Consider the following 18,990-nt stretch of genomic DNA (forward strand, 5'->3'; position numbering starts at 1 on the left):
CCATATTGTTTTTCTCTGCAACGTCACCCAGTTTTATTTGCCATAGTTTTATCCGACCCATTTTATCTGACCCATTGTTACCCGACACCGAAAGTTTTAAAAGCACAAAACGTGCTCAATGTGTGTTTTTGCAGAATCGTTGCGGGAATGTTCGGCATGGACGGAAGCCCGGATGTAGCAAAGTCATAAAATGTTGCTTTGCAATTTGTCTTTGTGTCATTCGGAATGCACACATAAGGCCTACTGTGCGAAGAAGAACTTGTCATTTATGTACATAAGAGATATAAGCTTCTATTGAAACTTATTACGAGTCGCGTGCCCAAGCCCGCGACTCTGATCGAATAAATTTTCATTTTTATTAATGTTAAAATTTACTGGTCTGAACACCAGGTTGCAGTTCTTATGATGTCAAGTTCTATCTATCCAGTATTTTTTTACCGATTACATTTTCATCTCATTATGTTCTGACCTTCATTAACATCAAAATGAAAACAAAATTGGAATATATTAGAATATCTTCTTATTGAGGCAAATATTTCTGGGTATTTTTTCAAGATGATACACATCAGACTGACTCATTATGTAAAGAACACTATATGTGCCGTCAAAATTTATTCCTTGACATTTTACAGAAGAATAAAAGGGAACTAATTATATAAGAATAAAATATAGACAGGTCTTTTCGACTTATAACTTTTCATATGCTCAAATTTCTAATAGTCGTTAAGACAGGATTGACAACGGACCGCTAAAGAATAATTTTTTAAAATGAAATTCTGACCATTTTTCCTACTTAATGACTGTCTATACTTAGAATTCTATCAAAATTTGTGAAGTTTTAGAAAAATATATATTTTTTTAACAAACAAACAGACCGATTATAACCTATCCATAGAAAAAAAACAAATTATCGGGATATTGTAATTCTATTGATAACATTATCTTCTGATCATCTCAGACTACGTGACGTGACGTCACGTGTGCATTAGCACCACCGCTGATTCCTTACGTCGCAGCAACACCCGACAGGTGCGCGGATCCATATCCAATATGGCCACCCTCTATACCATATGGGAACGCGTATCCAGCCCCACTCCGTTTTACAATACGAGCACAAATATCTAATCACCCCGGCATCATTAAAGCTGACTCTGCATCTGCTTGGCCTGAAAAAAACCATAGGATGAAATTCCATGTAATGCAAAAATCAAAATTATTACAGGTAGTATTTGCATTCTAGTAACCTGTTTTGAATTAGTTACGTTAGACTGTTGTTCTTAATTGATGACTCACTTCTTTCGTGAACCGACCTTCAGTTGGTTTATATCTACCGTTTTCAGTCACTAATTGATGGATTAACTCATTGCCCGATAATGTGGTCGATAGCCTTATTATAGATAGGCCCTATCAAATAGATATCCACAATGGTTCAAAATACATTTCCTTTGCGTCACACTATATACAGGTATAACTTATAAGTAACACTAATAAAAAACATCTCTTAAATCGATTTCATATGCTTTAATGAAGTGAGCATATTTTTCCAGCCCCCATTTGCATAAGAAAATGCCAAATTTAAAAAATTTTATGGACATCAACTGTATTCCCATGACTACGAATAAATATAGAATACAGAAACTATAAATACAGAAATATACATACTTGGGGAGAAGACTACAGTACCTAGATACAATGACTTATTATTGGAAATTGACGCAAGTCCCAACGTCTCTTTGACCTTGAGTATAAAGGTTGTATATTTTGGTATCCAAATTGAATTTTGAGTTTTGAATTTTGAGTTACATTTAGACACCTTGAAATTCATAGATGAATGGAAACTAAAAAAAAAAAATCACATCCACTTCCAGCAACCCTCTGTTTATAGTAGGTCTACACTGATTGTGGAAGTTTTTCAACCAGCGATCTCGGAAACTCGCGGTGAATATAAAATGTTAACTTTCTTTATCTTTTTTCAAACGAAATAGAAAGAATAGATTTCTCTTCTTTCTCAACTAAGACAGGAAAAAAGATATGAACATGAATGTATTCAATAAGTAAAATATTGCAATGTGAACTTACAGACAGTACCACCAGTGATACCAGTGCCACCCCCACCAGGGGGAGTTCAAGACAGGCCACCAACCCCCTCCCCAATACACCCACCACGGCCGGATCCAGTGGAACCAAACGAGGCATGGGCTGAAAAAGAGAAATGAAATTAATTGTTTATAAATTTAAAAAGGCCTCAGTGTATTTATTATCCCTTCTCTCCCCCACCATTATTTCTTTATAGTTCTTGAAACCAAAAACGTTACGATTGCACTAATCGTTGCGGTTGCAAAATGCAGCTCTATTCGCATTTTGTAACAGCAAAGAGATGCTTTTCTTCAAAATAATTAAAAACATCGCACATGTTTAAACGACTACATCACTCAAAAAGTTATCTCTACATGTATCTCTAGAAAGTATCAATTTTCGTTTCAAGAAAAGGGCAGAAGAGGAGACAAGTTTCATCAACACTGGATAGCGCTTATTCTTTATAGGCCTATATACCTGGCCAATGAAAACCACATTCAACCAATGTCTAGCAATATAAGCGATAAACAGATCCACCCAGCGTCTTTGAAAAAATTTAGGTCTATTCACAGGATAACTTATCAAAGAATATCAATTTTATCCAAAGGATAGCGCCATCTAGTGTTGATGACACTGGGTCCTATATTTAATGGACCGCAGCACACGTAAAGTGTACCCTGTATAGGGCAGCCCTCGTTTCTTGCGCTCGGCAAGCGACAACTCGGGGACGCCGTCGACCGGATGTGAATCACTACCTTTGGGTACCATGGAGTCATCGAAGGTCAACTTCGCGTCGCTGTAAAAATAATTCAACAAATATCATAACAGCAAAAACAGAAAGAAATATGAAGCAGATCATATAAGAATTGGTAATTATTAGATTTGGAACCGTAACATCAGGGAAGAGAAGGACGCCTTCTAAGTAGCAACCACCAACTGCAGTTAAACAGGGTGATAACAAAACAGGATATTTTCGAATAAATAAACATAACCAAAACAAATTATCATATTAATTGTTTATGAAATCGGCACACTGAATCCGACAATGCGACTATTTGTGCTTTAGTGTTTTTTCTATTCACCTGGGTGTTTTAAATGCCTGTCCTACGAGTTTTTAAATACTGCATGTTTCCATGCCAAACCTTTAGGACCCCCCCCCCCCCAACCCCACGCCTTGAATGCAATAACCACCTAATGATTTGTTCTTAGCTCATGCAAACAGATTTCAAATTTTAAAATGATAGAAATTGAAGATTAGGCTGTAGACATAAAAAAAATTAAGATACCGGGAGCTATACATTAAACATGAATAAAGTTCAGAATTAATTTTAAAATACATAAATTAAAAATAAAACAGACAAGCAAAATAATCAAACATAAGGCCTGCACTCGATGTTCTTTAGACAAAAAAGATAGGAAAGTGGCACACTCACGGGTAAGCCTTGCCATCCGGTGATATGAATGGATTGGTTGAAAATCCGGTCTCAATCTTGGATCCGTCGTCCAGCTGGTCATACAACACCTGGCCATCTGGATTGTCGGGGAGACTTCCTCCGCTGGGAATGACCTGGACAGCCAGGCCGAATAGCATCAGCCACGCCAAGTACTTCTCCATGGCGATTTTCTGATGAACTGAATAATAGCCTAATAATAATAATAACAAATGTAATAATAATATTAGTAATGATAGGCCTAATGATTATAAATAAACCCAAACTATTTTTCATTTTTCATTTTCGGAGTTTGTATTTGTTATTACTTATATTTATAACTACTAATACATATTGTAAGAAGGTGATGGAATGGTTGGCGCTCAAGTAGGCCCTACCAGTTTTAATCCTGTTTTCAGTCTACCGTTTTCCGTTTAACTAATATCTCAAAGAAAAGATTTGTGTGTCAACTGTATATTAACTGCTAAGGCCTAGACTTAAATTTGCCACGGGCGCCCTGTGTTGGAATCGTGTTTTTTTTTTTTTTTTTTTTTTTTTTTGAGCCAATGGGTTTGACGGTTGAAAAGTAATCAACTAGCGTTTTTGAGCCCCTACATGGCTATAATAGGAATTCACATAACTTTGAATTTATACTAATGAATAAGACTGAGTTTTTAACATTTTGACTTTTGCTATGCCTCCTCAAATGGCCACAAAAACCATCTCCATCACAATTTTGACAGGTCCGATAATCTAGGCCTGCGTTGCTGTACAATCACCACATGTGCACTGATCAATGCCCGTTTGGAGACTATGCAATGCCATCTACGGTATTGCTGTGGTCTAATTTGCCAAAAGATTTAGCTTGACAAAATCCTAGAGAGACCGTGAGAGACCGTGAGTTGGGGAAGTCAGACAGTACTGTATTTTCTAAAATGATTACATCTGAACAAGTTAAAAAGTCCCTACTGCCCTAAAAAGCGAACACAAGTTTTGTTTAAAACGTGTTGAAAACGCAAAATAAATCACGTCTTACCTTTGCCGAAAACGTTGCCTTCAAAATTCACTGCGGCTGTTTATCCCCACGTCTGAAAACGACGTATTTATATATAATGTAACCTATTTGAAATTATAATGGAGGTACTCTGCCACATCCCTTATTTACAAACTTGGCAACTTCTCAACACGCACTGAATAATTTTAAATTTTTCAATTAAAAAAAATGGTAATGAATATTAATGATGATTATTATAGGTCTGACGACAGTTAAATCAATACTGTGGTTGTTATTATTGAATAGCTTGTCAGCAAATTAAATGTTTGTTCATTTGTAAGTGCAATATTTCATGCCATCAGGTCGCTTTGAGATATGCCAGATCTCTTCATTAATACACCCCTTTCTGTCTTTTAAATGTGCATGGTGTTCGTCTTGTTAGGACGTGCAATCTCACACTGATTTATTATCATGTTTACCTCCTGTAGTATTCTCAAAGGTCGTGTTCGTGTATGAATGGTACGGGATAATTGGTATGCAGCAGAAAGGCATTACCACGTGACTGCACCCATCTGCTTTCCAATATCAGTACCAAGCTGCTCGGTTTATGGAGTAAAGATAGGTGTTCGTCACTTAAGGTTGTTCCATTTCAACGAGCTGGGCATAGTTGTGGTCATTTTAGCATTTGTTGTGGTCATTTTAGCAAGTGCGCCCTTGTAGTAAAGGTCAATTGGCATTTCACCTTAACAAATGTACGCACGTACCGCATGTACCACTTTTCAACAGCAATCTTTGAAATTACCTTAACAGAGTGAAATTAAAATTCGCCCCCTGTCTCTTTGGTTCCATATTGGTTAGGTTGAATTCCATGTGAATATATTCCGGGGATATATGTATGAATGTGTTCAAGCTTAGTTCACAGAAAATCATTTTAACGAATGGCTTCCAACGTATGAAATTTCAAATATAAACAGTATAAATATTATATTAAAATAAGTCATACGCACCAACCTGGACACACACATACACACACACACACACACACACACATTACTGTCATTGTAAAAGAGGCACCTGTAAACCCTGTTTCAACTAACTTTTCTACATGTGTACTATGTAAATGTTATCTATATTATATCTTATACCAATGGTGAAAAATCATTTCTCTATATATTATTTCCGTTGTTTAAACTCTGTATAATTGTGTATTGTCTACCCATTCTATAGAACATCTGTTTTTCATTACTATTATAGATTTGTTATTATTTCAAAATAAATTTTAGAGGGGATTACCATTTTTAAATTTCCTCCTTTACGTGTAAAAATGGCTTCCATATTGGTACAAAACTGTTCAGTTTATGAATTAATGATAGGTGTTTTAAATTTAAAATTACTGTGTCATGATGAAATGGGCGTAGTTGTTTTCGACAAGGAAGTACTTAGCAAAACTTATTTTACTGTCACTTATGTTCGTTTTATGCTTTAATTTTAATAGTTTATTTATGCAGTATATTATATCAGTTTTCATAATGAGATTGAATTCCCAGGCACCACTTGGCTAAAAAATATTCAAATAAACTTTGTTGTCACTGTCAGTAACTGGTAATCCTTATCAAACTTTTGCCTTACGCGGAGAAACCAATATGCAATGGCACACGAACATCATGGTCATCAAAATCATGCGCCTTGTTTCTTAGCGTTGGCGATTAACCCCCTCCACGGCTCTCTGGCTTTGGCAGTTCCCAGCATGTTTGTTAACCTAGCATGCCCCATCAACGGGTGTTACGTAAATTTAGGTGAAGTAATGTTACGAAGTAAACCTCTCTAACTATCTCATCTTTTAGATCACAAATCCTGAGTTATAAAAAATGTGAAAAAGGCAATATATATAAACTTGAGACAGTGGTAATTAGTCCTTTTAAGCAACCCTGTGTTTCAGAGTTAAAAAGAAACTAGCCTATATGCTGTCAGCATCCCTTTATCGTTTCTAATAAACTCTGAACCTACGGGCACCAAGATACAAGATAAACAAAAAGCGTATATCAGTGGCGTATTAAGACTATTTAGAGGGGGGGGGGGGTCAGGGAGGTCCTGACCCGCCCCTCGATTTCCGAAAAAACCACACCAATGGTCCCCTCTTGAAATTAGAATACTGACTAGCTGAACTAGCTCTTAACCGTACCGTAGGGCACCGTTCGCCCTCTAAATTATCAAAAAATTATCGGAGCCCTTCAGCGGGCGCCAAAACGACACGCAAGGGGGCTGGGGGGGGGGGGGGTGGCTTCGCATCTGAGGCCTGTCATTCCTAAAAAAAAAACAGACCCCCTTCAAATAATCCTGGATCCGCCCCTGCATTTTATTAAATAACTTCACTAAATTATTTCACCCAAAAATAATTCACGTATATCTTAAGGTCTGTATGCATCTCATAATATTAACAAATTTACGCATCTTACCCACCCATCCATGTTCTATGCAATTTTTAAAATGATGTAAACAGAGTGCAGTTAAAATTCATGACGTTTCTCTTTGGTTGAATTGCTTGTGAAATTATTTCAACTGGGGCGTCTAGACGTGTGATCTGCAGGTTAGTTTATTCAGTAAAAAAAAAAGGCGAGGTGCCTCCTTTACAATGACAGTAAATTACAAACACTGGCATCCGTCATCCTTCATACTGACATTCTTCCTGGGATGTTTTTATTTATAAAACACTTAGTATGCTAGAGACGGCACACGTTGGCACAGGAATAAATATGCCCACCGCACCCCTCGGTAGTAGTAATATATGGACGCAAGGGTCATAAAAATGTGGGGGGGGGGGGGGTAACCAGAGTGAAGCAGATGTAATTAACAGCCGAAATTATCAAAAACAATACAATGCAAATTGATTGAAAAATGATCACAGTATATATAATGCTATAAATCAACACATTCTCGTCTAATACGCGGTGATTCGCCTCAGGATTGACTCCTCCCCCCCCCCCCCCCCCCCCATGAACTTTTCCGGGGTCAAGGGCAATTTTCTCCTACTCACGAATCACTACTTCCTCCCGCATCCCCGCACTTGGATTCGATATCTTAGCCCACTTTCAATTTGGGGCCGTAGCAATAGTCCGAAGGTTCAATAGTCCGAAGGTTCATTGGTCCGAATATTCACTATAGAACCTTCGGACCAATGAACCCTTGATTAAAAAATCGATGAAAATGTTACCACTTTTCGAACCAATGAACCTTCGGACCAATGAACCTTCGGACTATCGAGACGCCCCCTTCAATTTTATAATACCTATACATTTTTAGCTTTGAATGATTGACCAGTGGTTGATAACTATTGTGTGTGTGTGTGTGTGTGTGTGTGAGAGAGAGAGAGAGAGAGAGAGAGAGAGAGTGTAAAAGAACCTGTAAACAACAACAACAACAACAACAGTTTCAGCGTGCAACTAATCGTTTATTGCAATATGAACTTGCAGTTATTGAGGAGTTTTAATGCTGACAACATACGTGTAGGACAATAAAGCCTAAAGCTTTGTTCTCACTTTTAGTATCCAGTCATATAGCAAAATCATAACGGTATAACATTTAATCAAAATTAACGCTACATAAATTTCGCTGAAGCAATATCGAGAAGAGTAAGAGGTTGCAATAATAAATTTATAAGAGTATACCTCTGATTTGTCTTGGAAAATGCTAGTTTATCCTTAAATGTGGAACAAGATACTATGCTACCATAAATGTCCATATGGCACAGCATTGCGTTTAAGCGGGGAATCTTGAATAAATATGCCGTCGGGGCTGGAATTGACTCGATGCGCCATCTATCCATTATTTTACCAACACTGCCAGAAATATCGCTGAAAGTTGCAACAGCAGCCGACAGGTGCGCGGATCCACACCCACCTGACGTGCCACGTGTACCAGAGCGGGACTCGCAGCCAGCCCCATTCCGTGGTGCAGCGCGAGCAAAAACGGACATATCTACCGTTAACCCAAGTGTAGTTTGACTTACAAATATTTCTGAAAGTAAAAAAGTAATTATAAGAAAATAAACCATTAGGCCTAGCTTTGAGTCAAACAAACATTCCGTTTATTTTTTCTAGGTACTGTTATTTCACTATTAAAATGACAATTAATAATCCTTACAACGAGGGCCATTATCCAATTCAAAGCTTTTTAATTTACACAACCATCGCATTTCGGCACCCGCTTCAACTTACGACGTAGGCAGGCAGTAGATCCAATAATGCCAATGCCATCCCCACCAGGGGGAGTTCAAGACAGGCCACCATCCAGAATTCCAGTAGATCCACCACGGTTGGACCCAGTTGTGCCAAGTTCTGCATTGACTGAAAAAACCCAATCGGTCAAACAATTAATATATTGTTTCTCACATACATATCATTTTATCATTTTACTACTAACTAATCTTGTTTTAAGATATATGAAAGTCAACATCCTGATTTTTACAGAAATTGGTACGGTGCCATGGCAGTAAGTATTGGGGGGGGGGGGGGGGGAGGGGGGGCTTGTATGTTCATATCGTTGCATTGTACAAGTATATTATTACTGCTATTTGGTTCAGAATTCTAGTTTTAGACTCCTGGGCTATTGGGAGTTGACGCGATAATGATGAACCCTTCTAGGTGTCTACCCAAATTATGGTACCATTCAAGGGATAAAATGCGAAAAACGTGAAACACATTTTAGGAACCCTAAGGTAAGATATGAACTTATTCAATTAACTTTTTTTTCAATAAAAATGCCAATCATTTTCCTTTTTAATATATTTGAAAACAGTTTAAAGGTAACTTTTTAAATTACAAGTTAGCCTTAACAGAAATGAAAAGTTTTACAGCACATGGATAAAAGGTAGCTAAATAATACTTAAAACCGTTTATTATTTGAATGACCAACATATGTCAATGCAGTGATTAATTCGACTAACCCATAGAGCTGGCGTTTGGTCCTATTTCCGGTTTCTGAGAGGCTCACTGGGAGGATCTCAGGGTTGTCGGGGTGAGTGTTGCTGTTAATAGGTTCTCTGGCAAGAGACTGCTGTTGTTGTGCGCTGTTCAACTGCCTGTTAATGTTACCAGAAATACAGAAAAGTTGATTAGTTAATTAAGATGCAAATTTGAAAGAACAAAATTAGAAAAAGAAAATGAATGACACAAGATGCATTTAAAGTGAAGTTAAATAAAGGAATTGCTGATTTTGGCTAGAAAATAGAATAAATAATACCATATTCACTATTTAAATGTAATACCAACTAAACAGCAATCTAAGTGATTAACGAAATAGAATGAATGGTGCATGTAGAGACATCGGTTGCTAGGTTGATAATAATCTATAGAACTTAATAAATTGATGTATCAATACTGCGAAAAATAAATTCATAAATTGTTCAAATGAAATTTAAACAAAACAAAATAAACAATCTTGATTTTCATATCATCAAAGATATTCTTGTTGTTGACAATAATCTAATGGAAAATCAAAAAGCATACATGTATTATTGTTCAATAAGACAAGAAGACTAATTCAAACAGCTTCCTTCTTTGTTTATTCCCTACAATCGTTGGACACTTTTAAAATATATATCTTCTGTATCTAATCAACTTATCTAATATTCCTATTATTCGTATGTCCATTAGTTTTTCTATTTTTTTTTTAAGAAAACGGAACCCACGGGAATAATTTTACACTGAATGACAGGTTCCCATAAACAGTCAAAAGAGGTGGTGAGTTTACTGTACTCACTTTGAACTTGGGTATCTTTTACCATCTGGAGACACATCTTTCCTGGTAGAAAACCCCGTCTTCACGGATCCGCCGCCAGGAAGAGTCACACTCAACACCTGGCCGTCAGGTGATTCAAGGGGAGGGGTCTCGGTAGTAAGTAGGCCTATCCAATCCGGGACCGGGATGAGTGACAGCGCACTTGCCAGTTGGCCCACCCCACCAAGCAACATCAGAATCTCCAGAAACCTCATCGTAATTTTCTATCAAAATATAATAATAATGCTAAGAAGAAGAAGAAGAATAGATGCATGGAACTTCAAAAGACCAAATTGCTACACACTGCGAGTAATTCTAGTGCTTGAATAGTCTTGCTGACACCAAAGCTCATGCCTAACTATGTACCATCACATAACGTGATGTGCGACTTTAATAATAAATAAATAAATGAATGAATAATTGTGGTACACACGTTTAGTGCTGGATTGCTGACTGTGAACTAACCCTATTTACATCTTTCCCGGTTTTTCTTTCTTTCTTTCTTTCTTTTCTTTTTCTTTGTTAATTCTCTCTCTCTCTCTTTTTTTTTTTTTTTTGTAAAGCGTACAGTGAAAAAAGTTCAACATACGAGATTGCTATTGTCAATTTTGAACAGTCTGGAAAAGTTAATAAATGGAATATGTATAATGTAACTAACCTTGGTCCTCGTTTGAATATCTTCTGTTTTCTGTTCTCCTCAACAGAACTTTGCCTGTTACTCGTCCACACCCAAATGTGAGTTGTATTTATACGACTTTTAGAGGAAATGAAAGAAGGAAAGCTATTGGACATTAGAACGAGATGGTTTCACGTTTTTTTTTTTTTCGCATGACAATTTACACATATTTACGAGTATGTTGCAACCAAAATAAAATAATAGTTCTGCCCTTAACCTGTTAGGGACACAACACTCAACAGGGGTTGTTTGTCTTTGTTTTGGCCTGAGGGAAACATTTCGGGTAATATTTTTCCAGGTTATTATCCAAATTCCAACGTCATTATTATCTAAATTTAAGGACAGAAATAGAAATCCGAACAATGTATTTATTGACTTAGATAACATCATCTTTGTGATGGCGTGAGGTGAAGATAATTATACATGATTTACGTGTTTGCTCCAGTGAGTTTTTATTTTTATTTGGGTGTGGGTATTCTTTTACTAAGAGAAATTATTGTGTACTTCTATAAACACTGTAATTTCGGACATGCTTCGGGTTTTACAGACTGAGAAATTGCTTGTTTTTGTTCATATTTTAAGTCGCTGGGTCTTTGTGAATTTTGTTTAGAAAAATAAATACTTCCTTTTCCCCATCGATCATAATATGTAAAGTGACATGTTTACATGCTTCTTCTTTTCATAGCTTTGGATTTTTTCAAATATAATCATTGCTTTCCTTTCAATAATTGCGTAAGGGAAAATTCTGAGTCTTAAGGTAACACAGCTGCCTTGAAAAGGAAATGAAAGGAAATAAATAAAGTTCGTTTTTGCATGTGCGCGACGATGCGTGTTTACGCATGTTCATCTGTATGTGTTTGCATTTGTTGAGCACGGGTGTATGCGTTTTTTTTAAATTTAGAAATAATACATATTTGAATGCCATCTTCAAAATAAGGCTCCTGTGCGCATTTTAAATTGGACATTTCTTGGTCTAATTGTCGTTTCATTCGTTTTACGCAAATAACACGGCTTCATTTGCCCACGTGGGCACACACTCACTTTTACATACAAACCTAAACTAGTCCATGTCAATGGCAAGCAAGGATAATCCAGGGACAGTTTACCTTAAATGACGAAAAGGTGCAGTTAAGTAAAAAACAAGTATATATAGGGTCTTATTTTTTATTATCATAATAATAATAATGCATTTCGTAAAACCACGCTACACATGCGTCTCAGCGCCGTTTACATATGTTACATGTTAAACTAAAACTAAACTGAAGAATTCATAACTAATATAAAGGTAATGAAAACTAAAACGTGCAAGTTAACCTAGACATGCTTTAAATAAAAAAGGTTTTTAAAATCTTTTAACAAATTGAGTAATATTTGAACCTTCAATATTTTTTACTCCGACTTGTAGCTACTTGTTGCAAGGAGAGGTCGGGATCCACGTGGAAGAGAGACGGGGGGGGGGGGGGGGGGGGGGGGGTTCTCCGGGGAACTTTCTTGTTATATTTCTGATCTATAAATCTAGCGTGTACCTGTGCTTCCTTTCACCTCTATTGGAAAAAGTGGGAGAGGTGGGCGCCATTTTAATATGGAAAAAGACCCCCTCTACGCCCCCCCCCCTCACCCTCATGACATGCTTCACCTATCAAGAATTTTGATTTCATCTGTGAAAAGTCAGGATACAAAATAACTTGTGTTATTCATTAACTGTGGCTAACTTTTCGATATACAACATTGGTCAAAAAGGTTGTCCCACCCCCATTTCCATGTACTTTTATTTACAAATGATAATCTCACAGCTGTAAATTGTTGGAAATAGTGCTTTTTATTACAGATACCGTGTCTAACATGATTAATAGTTTTAAAAAATACAAGATAGTGGTGAAAATATACATATTTTATGCCATTTAGTAAAATTTATAAGAGGTACCCCCTCAAATCCACTGTTTTACTGTGACTTCTACAGATGTAAAGAAATGTCTATTAAATTGGAAAGACGCCATCAAATGTCGCCAAATTCACACACAATTAGCATTAGGGTGTGCTCGTTAAAGGTCAAGGGCCTATCAGCGTGTGCGTCTACCGCGTCCTGCAATTATCTCCTGTAGACAGCGCGACAAGCCTTCAACAGGGGTAACAATTCTGTTTTGTGGGATATTGTCCCATTCATCCTTAAGAGCATGACGGAATTGGTCAAGATTATTTGTGAATTGGTTCTCCTCTGCAATATACCCGGTATATATAGTGCATCGCTAAATCTAATTTCAGTAGCTTTGTTGGAACTTGTTTTCATAACTGGGTCTCTCATTTTGACGGTTACAATTTTCGGGTATTTCGAAAATCTAAAGAATTCTGTCGATATCATATTATACATATATTAACAAATTGTTTGTGTGGATTTTGTTTTATACACAGATGTGGTAGTAACATACATGTAGTTTGATTGAATGTGTTCTGAGTAGTATGATTTCCTTACCAGCATTAGGGTATTCCTACTCAGCAAGTCAGCTAATTATTCTTTTTGAAGTTAGCATGATGCTATCTCAACATAAGTCAAAATATTTTTACTCAAAGTAATTCTGTAATGTACTTTTTTCATTAGTGTGGCAAATAAAAAGAGAAATATTTCTGCATGTGGAAACTGACAAGGACTGTCTAAATACCGGTGTAATGTTGTTCTTAAAATCTGTGCTTGGTTATTTCATGTAATATAAGTATTATTACCAAATAATTATTACATTAGATCATTATAAAACACTTGTCTTAAATCCTGGGAGTAGTATAGGTGTGATAAACCCTCAATAACCTTTTATAATAAGGATCCCTGTACAGAACACAATGGGGTCATAGATGACCCCACTTGGTCATTTCAGTCAGTAAAATACATGTAGCTTGGTCTCTTGAGGGTTAAGCTATGCCAGCCATTGTGTCAGGTGAGAATCATAACCCTCTATGTCCATTTTTACTGTATTGAGATATTGGGAACTGAAGTTTATAACGCCCCCCCCAAAAAAAATATAAATAATAATAATAATAAAATAAAAGAGAGACATAGAGTAAACTTGATTTGTTGATACACTCTGTCATTAATACAGAAAAGTGAACAGAGACAGAACATTAATATTTTATAATCAACCAGTATAAACCATATGGCTTCAAACGTCCGAGTGGACACATTAATCAGCATTACTTCTCTTAACGCTGGCGTTTATAGAATGAGAATGTAAATCTTAGGATATAAATATAATGTACGCTAGAAACTTGCATAATTAATGAAAAATAAGGTAGGTGGTGACCTGTCTGCATTTGCTTTCGTTTAATATTACAATATCGATATTGTACAATCATTAGTCACTGTACTTGCTGATGGTATTACCATAATACTATTACACAAGCAATCGGATGGCGAAAAACAACAAGGATCGTTAATATATCACAGTCACGGAAAAGTTCATCTTGTCATGCTTCCTTAACATTGCTCTTTTAACGAATTTGGACTATTAACGACAATGCAGACTCAATATATTTCGGTGCGTTTGTCAACGATGCATGGAACTCTGACTGTTGTCTTACTGACTGCTTGCATCATAATGATGTCTTTACTGATGTCTTCTAATTTTACACTGCGTGAACCAGTGTGTGAGACAGTCCCAAAGAGACAGGCGTACAAGGTACTGAACACCCGCTTCCAAGGGAAACACCACAGGCAACCCAGCGCGCGCAGGTTTGACGCCCAACTTACCAGCGCAGACATGTTTGAGGACTTGGGTTCTATCCAAATAAACGCTACCGATCCCAGATTATTGAAGCTCCTTCGCCAAAAATGGCTACTTGCTCCCTCTAGCCGGCCATACCATTTGGCAAATCCAGAGAAGGTACACGCGTCCCAGATAGAACAATCACAGGTAGTTGATAGGCTACTGGAGCAAAGAACGAACGGGTTTTTTGTTGAAGCAGGTGCGGCCAATGGCGAGATTTTTTCTAACTCGCTGTTCTTTGAGAGGTTTAGGAACTGGACGGGACTTCTCGTTGAGGCAGATCCGTGGTCCTTCCATGACATGGCCGGGAAACACAGGTAGCTGGGTTGTTCCCGTTTTTGGATTCGAAATCAAGATTTTTAAATTAAGTTCATAAAAGAAGAATAATTTTTAATGCTACCAAGTTTATGCCAGAGATTTAAGAATGTCAAAACCTTGGCAATTGAGTTCGACATTTTCTGCTAACGTTAATTTGCCAGAGATGGCGACTTGACGTATCAAAAAGAGTGCGTGTCTGATTGCATGAGTGCGTGTAAAAAGACTACAAGTACTGTAGTTTGTGGTTATTGCCGTACTGAGAGAGAAAGAGAGAGAGACTCGGTGTAAAAAATAAAGAAAATGAGAATATGTGTATAGTTTTAACAATTGAGTCAATTCATAACAAATGTTTAATGGTAAAAGATCCACTTTAAAAAAGACAACCTTTGAAATCACTGGATTCAGCCTACACATCATTTGGTAAATATAGACATTTATTTTTTTCTTTTTTTTTTCAGGAAATCGTATATAATCAACTCCTGCCTGTCCCTGGGGCCTCACCCAGAGCGCACAGAATTCACGTTCGCCAGAGAGTTAGGCGGCATAAGTCAGACAGCGTACGTTATTCCAACAAATGAACAAAGCTCGTTGCGTGGCAAAGGCTTGCCGCAGTGTTTCCCAATACACTCCATCCTGGCCGCGCTGGGCGTGACCCACGTGGACTACTTCTCCCTGGACGTCGAGGGGGCCGAGGTGGAGATTCTGAAGACGTTCCCCTGGGAGGACATCACCGTGGACGTGTGGTCTATTGAGTACGCTGTTCACGGAGGGGGAGGGGACACCCCCAAGCGTCTGCAAGCAATTAGGGAGATTTTCCAAATGACTGGGGCGTACGTGGAGGTGGATTTTCCCAAAGGACAGGATGTTTTATTTGCTAGAAAAGAGATACTTGGCAAATGAGGACCCTGTGTCGCTGATGTGACCATGTGCAAAGTTGCACTCAGAAATAACCTTTATCAGTTTATTTAGTGATCAATCTGGCTAAGTACCGTCGACTTAAGTATTTTAAGGGAATGGACTCTCTTAAAAAAAAAAAACAGGAAGGAAACAGGGCAGTTCACGTAACAGTTATTTCTGGATGCGTCAGTGTAGTGTAAATCAAAATATAATCAGGGAAAACTCTAGCTTGCTCTAGTTCTACTATACAAAAAAAGAAAAAAAAAGTAAAAAAAAACGATTGGAGTCAAAGAAAAAAATAGATCTTTCCTTGATTTACTTTATTATGCAAAACCTGTGTATGCAAAACCGCTGATTTTTAACAAAAAGGGAGAAGCCAGCACCCACTGAACCAGACGGACAGTGACGTCATCACAGCTGTCCCATTCACTGCAGCTATATATTGAACGAAATCACATTGTTCTAAGTGGTGACAGCTTCAATTTCAAATATGAGGCAGTTCTATTGTCTTCCTGCGTGTCAGCAACTTAGCACTCCCATATGCCAGTATGCATAAATGTAAGTCAAGGGCGGATTGGGGCCGTCTTCTAGGTCTTCCAGAAGACGGTCAGATTTTTTCAAGTTTACGTTGACGGGTGTCTAATTTTTTTCTGTCGGAAGACGGTCAGAATGGAGGATGGATCAACAAAGACACTGGGAATTCGGAAGACTGTCAGAAAATAGCTCTGGATCCGCCCCTGTAAATAATACCGGATAGAAAAAGCAATGAATGGGCTGATGCAGTGAACTATAAATATTGGTTAATGTTTCGTGTTTATTGCGTGTGTTTGGGAATTTAGCTGCCCGACGATGAAGTGAAGATTGGGGTCCGATTCCTGGAATCGCAAAGTCACGTTTCAGTGCAATAACAACAACAATAATAATTAACCTACTTGTACGCCCTATTTAAAGGCTCGTTTCCAATTAAACTATCGTTCTACGTCTATGTAGATCGAATCAACTACACGGAGACTTTTGCTGAATGAATCAGATTAACAGATTATTTAAACGCCTCCTCCTGACGTTGAGTAGAATACAAAAAAAAAAAAAAAAAAAAAAAAAGCTGGTGATTATTTACAAATATGTTGGACACAAGAGGATGCGTGGTAATCTCTGAATTTGGTTGTATTCAGCGAGAGTCCCCGTTCAATTCAGCCCAATTCAGCTCTCCAACATTTAAAGACGTCCAGGACAGTCTCACCCTGAGAATATTTCAATTCTACTCACACTGTATGCTGTGACAACTGTCGAGTCAAGCTGTTATTATTTACATTATTGTTTGTCTCAGCACATAAAATATTCACAGCAAAATTAACTGCGCATGCTTAAAAGTTTTTTTTTATTCTAAAAATATCTATTCATTGTTGATATTAGACTGTAAGATTTTTATCCTTAAATTATCTCTTCATTTTTTTAATTCGTTTTGATAAACGGTAGATCAAGACGAGTAGGCCTACACGTGGACCATTTTTTTTCTCTAAAACATTTGTCATGATGGCTGTCCATTGTGAAAACATGGTGAACCATTTTGGTCATTTCCCGATAAATCGCCTGTACTCATGATATATATATATATATATATATATATATATATATATATATATATATATATATACGCGTTGTTACATAAGTCTAGTAGTCTTTTTTTGTCTTATACGATGACTGCATAGCAACAAGAAAGACAACTGCAAAATTTCCATGCGGTGATCGGTCTTATTGGCGACCAGTGGTCAAAAGGCCCGTTGATATGCATTAGAAATGCATTTTGTCAGATATTAAGACTCCCATTACTTGAATCGTGCACTGTCAGAAATACCCACTGGTACCCGTTGATACGTTCGAACAGGCAGCCTCCTAATGTTTATATACAGACTTGACATTTAATATGGAATATTTTTTTCCCAATCATTTTTCTTCAGTTTTTTCCTATTTTGCCGACTGATAAATGAAAATAAGGATTAAAATCGTGTTTAAATAACTTTTAATTACCTCTTTGATGTCACTGTGACATCAGTTCATTAATGGGATTCGCCAGAGAAGCAAACAAAAACACATTGCCTATTCTATGTCATACGATAATAATTAAAAGAGATATTTTAGATCTCCATATTTTCCAAATTATTTTCTGTAAAAGAGTTACACGCCTCACAAAGAACCCCCATGTCAGTGTCTAGTCACAGTAACGGTCGCTGTTACGCTTGACCTATTCTGTCTGCTACCAGCGCTCTCAAGTGGCAAGGCATTACTTGGGTTAGGTTTTTAGAGTTCAATCTGGAATAACATTCCAGGCATCGGTCAAAATCTGTCCAATTTGGTCCAGTTTTGTTGTAGAACATGTAGACCATTGATTCGGCGAGTAATGGCCTACCCACATATTGTCTATGTGGTTCAAATATGGCGATTTTTATTACCAAGATAGCTGCTCATTCCTTTGGTTCTGTAAGTAATCTGCTATTAAAAGTGCTCTGTGTGTACCGGCAATTTCAGCGTGCAACCTAAAATTGTTCCTAAGGTGCCCCCTATCAAATGATAGACAAGTGGTTCCCAGATTATTCCTTTATTTGATCTGGTTCAGGTTTTCGTGGATGACCATCATTGGTGTTTTGGCACCAATGTGGTATCCACTTCAATTACTGACGCTGTTAGTGGCCTTAGTCACTTTAGACGCGGCACACGCTTAGTCGTTGGTCTCTTCTGTATGTCTGTAAACTCTGTTTTGACTAGTTGAGCGGTACAGGTGAAATCTGACCTCAACAAAGAAAGTCACGAGGTTTCAGTGTTCAACTCAGAAACGGTCAAGGTCCCCAATTCATTAGAGAAACGTACAACGATGTTTTGCTGTTTACAGTGGGTTCCCCTGAGGTTTTCTGGTATTCTTACCAGCTAAAACCAGTTTGGTGTTCGCTAAGGGCCTTTAAAAATGCGTTTTGGTGGCAATTACGCCCTCATTCTGAACGGACTGGGTGGTTTTTGTTTAGTTGCAACAGCATATCCCGACAGACAGTAAGTCCTGTACCCTGGTGGTAAGATTTC

General features: G+C 37.5%; 2 protein-coding genes across 2 annotated transcripts; one reads left to right on the top strand and one right to left on the bottom strand.

Moving 5' to 3' along the window:
* Positions 1–7,927: 7,927 nt before the first annotated feature.
* Positions 7,928–11,115, bottom strand: LOC106177248 (uncharacterized). Its single transcript, XM_013559970.3, has 5 exons — positions 10,934–11,115; positions 10,258–10,499; positions 9,443–9,577; positions 8,715–8,843; positions 7,928–8,514 (listed from the first exon to the last, which is right to left on the bottom strand). Exons 2-5 carry the CDS (start codon positions 10,488–10,490, stop codon positions 8,328–8,330), a joined length of 684 nt encoding a protein of 227 aa, XP_013415424.1. The 5' UTR covers positions 10,491–10,499; positions 10,934–11,115; the 3' UTR covers positions 7,928–8,327.
* A 3,215-nt stretch (positions 11,116–14,330) lies between these two features.
* LOC106177249 (uncharacterized) lies at positions 14,331–16,069 on the top strand. The gene is made up of 2 exons (XM_013559971.2): positions 14,331–15,020; positions 15,480–16,069. Exons 1-2 carry the CDS (start codon positions 14,455–14,457, stop codon positions 15,919–15,921), a joined length of 1,008 nt encoding a protein of 335 aa, XP_013415425.2. The 5' UTR covers positions 14,331–14,454; the 3' UTR covers positions 15,922–16,069.
* Positions 16,070–18,990: the final 2,921 nt, after the last annotated feature.

Source organism: Lingula anatina, chromosome 10 (assembly GCF_051362555.1).
Source record: "Lingula anatina isolate TDL-2025a chromosome 10, LinAna3.0, whole genome shotgun sequence".
Classification (NCBI taxonomy): domain Eukaryota; kingdom Metazoa; phylum Brachiopoda; class Lingulata; order Lingulida; family Lingulidae; genus Lingula; species Lingula anatina.